The 5,392-nt window shown below is 44.0% G+C and overlaps 1 protein-coding gene across 1 annotated transcript in view; it reads right to left on the bottom strand.

Moving 5' to 3' along the window:
* The window catches only part of Noc3l (NOC3 like DNA replication regulator), a 29,884-nt gene extending 27,074 nt beyond the window's left edge, over positions 1 to 2,810 (bottom strand). The window contains exons 1-2 of the mRNA XM_021201412.2: positions 2,708 to 2,810; positions 1,556 to 1,763 (exon numbers count right to left, since the gene is read on the bottom strand). Of these exons, the coding sequence (XP_021057071.1) occupies positions 1,556 to 1,763; positions 2,708 to 2,716 (217 nt within the window). The 5' untranslated portion in view covers positions 2,717 to 2,810. The remainder of the gene's footprint in view (positions 1 to 1,555; positions 1,764 to 2,707) is intronic.
* Positions 2,811 to 5,392: the final 2,582 nt, after the last annotated feature.

Below are 5,392 nucleotides of genomic sequence, written 5' to 3' on the forward strand. Positions count from 1 at the left end.
TGCTAACACTTGTACTGCCTGGTAACACCTCACCCAGCCTCCTGCTAACACACTCAGACTTCATGGTGACACCTCACCCAGCCTCCTGCCAACACACTTACACTGCATGGTGACACCTCACCCAGCCACCTGCTAACACACTAAGCAACTTTTCGTTCTACATTTAAGGCACTCATGTCTATCAAAACCCCAGCCTCACTCACGTCATTCCAACTTCTCTATTTGCTCATTGTCCCTGTTCCTCTTCACTCGCCCTTTATTTTTACATAAATACACATAATTATATATTAAAAAACAGTAACAACTAAGTGCCCCAAACCCTTTTGAGTGCAGAAGAGTCAACTGTGAACAAAACAATCTTACTGTCTTCCCTAACAAAGCTCCACCTTCCTCATAGCACTAAGACTGATAAACACTTCACAGAATAAAACTCCTCTCTACTCTAAACTAATAGTCCATTCCTCAAACCAGAAATTGGGGTGTTTGTTGATAGGCTTTTCCTCTTCCACTGAATCCCTTTTTCTCTGTCATCATACTTCTAACTCCCTCACCTGCCCGTTTCTCAGTCATCCAAGGACCTGGCCTCCTACTTTAGTAGAAAAAAGTCCTTCAGTGTTTTCATATCAGATTCAACAGTGTTTGCACCTGCCTTTTTCTTATATTCCTCCCTCTCTGGCAACTTCACTTAGAAACTAAGTTGCAAAAATAAAGAAATCTTTTGCTTTTCTTTTATTAAGGAACTATTAGCATAGTACACTTTTCAGACTGTAAAATTTAGAAGAGATCTCTGAATGTATCTAATCATCTAACTCATTGTCCCTTGATAAACTGAGTGACCAACCAAGACTACATGGCTAGCAACAAAAATCAAGAGAAGATTTTTATTCCTGATTCCCAATCAAATGATCATTACCCATCACAATAATGTTGCATCTGGGTCAGACTGCATCAAGGTTAAGAGAAGGAGATGGCTATAGAACAATGAATAGTTACATCAGCTTGAGAACTGTCCTGACTTTAAAATTGTCATATTTTCCTCCTGTTTTGAGGAGCTGGGATCCTTAGATAGTTCTACAAAACAACGGAGACTATTACAGCTGCATTTCACCCCAAGTGTACAAGTAGAAAGAAAACCACAAGTTTAGAAAGCGAAATACCTAACGGCAGCATGGTGAAGAATGGAGCAAAACCAAGTGTGCTAACCTTGGCTAACTCTCAGTGGATGGGAAGCCCTGCTAACCTCGGCTAACTCTCAGTGAATGGGAAGCCAGCAGCCCTGACGTGTGACCCGATATTTACACAGCTGCTCTGAGTGTCTCCCAAGTACACTTTCAGATCTGCTGTCTATACCAACGAAAAGGAGAGGCTAGTTTTCTCACAGTGCATATGATCTTGTATGGTTTTCTCATACAGACTGCGGTAAAGCATGAAAGACCTTACCTAGACCTAAAAGGATCCGAACACTGGACAAGTGGTCACTAGAAAACAAGTCATTTCCATGGAGAGTATTTCAGACTAACTAATGAGAACCAGGGTAAGTGGACGCTTTTGTTACCTGGCCGTTTGCTCTTTGGGTCCTCCAATGGAATGGGTTTTTTAGACACAGCATCTTTTACAGCTTGTCTTAGTTTCCTCTGCTCTTTTCGGTACTTCTTGATGGTACTTTGTTGTTTGAATTGCTTATTTTTCAGTTTGTTTTCAAGTTTCACTTTACTAGTTTTTATCAACTTGCGAAAGCTTGGGACCTGCTTTTTATTTCTTCTCTAGAAAACAACAACAGAAGAGACACTACAACTAAGAAATTCGGATTATTTTTAAAATCAGGTGAAGGAAAACACTTTGTAGATTAAATAAGACCAATTTCACAAATGTCTCACAACCATGGGTCCTGTGTAAGAACTAGAAACCAATGCACAGCAGTAAGCAGTCCTACAGAATGGTACTAGAGCATCAGTTACTCAGTACAGGATTTCCCTGTGATCTGAATCTAGTTTCTCACCTGTGCAATCTGAAAAGAAAAACATTATGAATCTCTTATCTTGTGACAAATGGTCATTCAAGGCTAGTCTAATACTTGTACTGTAAGACAGAGCAAAATAGTGGATGCCTTTAACAACTGACATTCATTTTCATTTTATTATTTACAAAGCACTCAAACTTCCCAACACCCTAAATAATGATCCTCACATAACACATAAAGAAGCGAAGGTTACAGGAGTTATTCCAGCGCTCTCGCTGATAAGTGCTTTGTAACCCACATCCCAAGGCTACTTCTAAATTCCCTCTCCATCTGGGAAAATCACCAGCCTTCCCATCTCCTTAAACTTTACGGGGGAAACAGGCTCTCTTCGGGTTCGGTGACTCACAAAACAGGTTCAAGGAAGTTTAGACTTGCTTCTCGTGTGTAGAAATAAGGTTCGAGAGGCAGTCTGGAAAACGCTTCAGTCTGACACTTTTCGGTTGCAGGGCCCGGGGCTGGCCACGCATCTGCTGCCTGAGGTCTTGCTTGGGCATAGTGGGCGAGGAAGCAAAAGGCCCAGTAAGGACCCGAAGTGGATGGAGCATAGAGCCGCCAAGGAGCACCAACACAGGCCACCGCCCCCTACGCCAGAGTCAAACCCTAAGGGAAAGATAAGCCAGGCACAGGGAGACCCTGTCAACCCAAGCAACCATAACTCACGGGGGCCGGGGTTCCGACAGCACTTACCGCCTTCATCCTTAGGCCTGCGAGGAGTACCACAGACGAGATCACCCGGACAGAGGGACACGCAGGAGCCGGGTGGAGAAGACACACGTGCCCCAAGCGCAACCTTTCCCGAACCGGAAGACGCTTTCAGCCTCTCCCCCTTTCTGCCGCCGGAAACGGGAGGCGGGACTTCCTCTTCGGGTGACAGCGCGTGCGCCCCCTGGTGGCGCTGTTCTCGGGCTCAGTCGCTCACGGACTTGACCCTTGTGAGAATCGCCGAGGCTGGAGACGAGCGAGCGGGCGACCCAGCTGAAGGACTCCAGCGGGTTCCGGCCCGGATTCCTTTTCAGTCCTGGAGAAGACTGAAAAAGGCGAGGGCTTGGCGGTTTTGTTCGCCGGCATCTTGTGGCTCCCTGTTGCGGGTACTTCGTCTTCTGGGTCTTCCAGAGGGCGACCGCAGCTTCTTTATTGGAAGCCACCCCTCCACAGGCACTGGGACTTTGTACCGAATGATGAAAGATCTCTCACCACCTTCCACCAACCAAAAGTTCACACTTAGTTTAGGCGTGGTGGAGCACGTCTTTAATCCCAGCACTGGGAGGTAGAGGCAGGTGGATCACTGGGAGTTCGAGGCCCGGTCCACCCAGTGTAGACCCTGTCTAGAGGAAAAGTCTATGGTTTAATCGTTTTTCTTTGGGTTTAACCATTATATGATAAAGTACTATATTGGTGAGACTTGCAGAATTAGGATTCTGCTACCTTTTGATAAAGATACTATCTGACTGGATCGTTAACTCTTCCAGGAAGATTTAAGCATTGCAAGAATGTGTATTTCAAGTCCTTGTCTCCCAGAGACCTTCTCCTAAATTAAAAAACAAAAGAAAACACTGGGCAAGAGAAGTGGTTCAGTGTGTAAGAGTTCTTGCTGCTTCTCCAGAAGTCCCGGATTCTATTCCCAGCACAACCACCTCTGAGGACCAAGTCTTCTGACTTCCTCAGGCAGGCACTCACCCACACATACATACAAATAAAAATAAATCCAAAAATAAAAAATAAAAAGAAAGTTCATCACAAAGATGAACTTGAAGCTATTAAAGGTTTAAAAAAAAAAAAAGAAACAGAAAAAAAGACGCCATTGTTATTTGACTGACCCCAACTCAATATGCTCCTGTCTCAGTTTCCCAAGTACTAATTATAGAGTCACCAGGCGCAGAGTTAAGTATATCGTTCTTGAGCATAACCCTGACACAGTTGGCCTCACAGTCCTGAGCTGGTGAGATAAGCCAGAAGAAACCCAGAGGACACTGAGCTCATGCACAGTGGTGTCCTTACAGAGACTAAGAGAACTAGAACTTTCTGCTTTTCACGTCAGAGAAAAATGCCTTCTATCTGGCATTGTCTTTCTGCCTCCCTTCTAACTTTCTCCCTGTTCTCTCTCCTTCCACACCCTGTCTTGAAAACAGAGCCTGTCTCACTGTTAGATTACTTCATCACACTAATTGAAAACATCAGCCTTTGCTCTTTCTTACCAAGCCTGTGGCTGAATTCCTTCCCAAACATATCAACAGTTACTCCCACTTCTTCAGCTTGCATCTGGTTGTTCCAAGAAAAGATATCTCCATTTCTATTCAAAACCAACTCCGTGTTTCTTACTCTTCGGTCAATCATCTTGCCCCTCTGCCTTTCCCTAGCATTTCCTTCCCATACATTAGCCTATTCCCATAGAGCTTTTCACTATTTTTCCTAATGGTGTTTTCTCCTTTTAATTCTTGTTCTGACTTTCTCCTTCCAAGGAAAATCATCATTGGCTTTCCACTTCCTCTTCTCTGTTATAACCAACCCTGTGCTAGCCTTTTATGTATGAGTGTTTGCCTACATGTATCCATGTGCACCACGTTCACCTGGAACAGGTCAGGAGAGGGTGTCAAATCCCTTAGAACTAGAGTTATGGATGGTTGTGAACAAACGGGTGGCTTCTGGGAATTGAACCCTAGTTCTCTGCAAAAGCAACAAGTACTCTAGACCACTGAGCTATTTCTCCAACCCCCATGCTAGTTTTTTTTAAAAAAGGAACTTCATCTTATTCGTTGCCCGTTTTATATTTAAGTTTATAATCAAGTAAAATCTTTGGGTCATTTTAAAACAGCTTATTGCCACACAGTCTCCTGTCTTGAAATCAAACAGCTTTTTGTTTGAAAGCAAATTTGAAAGTGGAAGCTTTCATGATTCCTGCTGACTTAATGTAATTGGCTTCTTGATCCTGTGCACTCCAGTTTATCGCCAATTTAGCTCACCCACTGTTAAGACTAATTTATGCTTGCTTGTCTTCTTGGCTTACTCTGAACTTTTCTGAATACAGGTTAGCAGGGATCAATGGGCTATGCCAAACAGCACTGAGAGAGTTCCTGTGAGTCCTTTGGGGAGATAGGTCCACCCATCTGACTCTTCTTGTGATAGTCCACGGAAGCTGGTCATAGGAAGCTAACCAAGAAGCTCCAAATTGTAGTTTTCTCCTAAGTGTATACAGTGTTTCCCTCTTCAGCCTCTCTGTGTTACTTGGCTACATTTGATGCTACTTCTTCTGTCTTCTCTTTCTCCCCTCCCCCCACACCCCCTCTCTGCATTAGAATGTGGATGCCCTTGCCTCTCCCAGCCAGATCTTCCTCAAGATCTTCTATTCTCTCCCAAGCTTCTTCAATGTAGGAG

This window comes from Mus pahari, chromosome 1 (genome assembly GCF_900095145.1).
Source record: "Mus pahari chromosome 1, PAHARI_EIJ_v1.1, whole genome shotgun sequence".
NCBI lineage: Eukaryota > Metazoa > Chordata > Mammalia > Rodentia > Muridae > Mus > Mus pahari.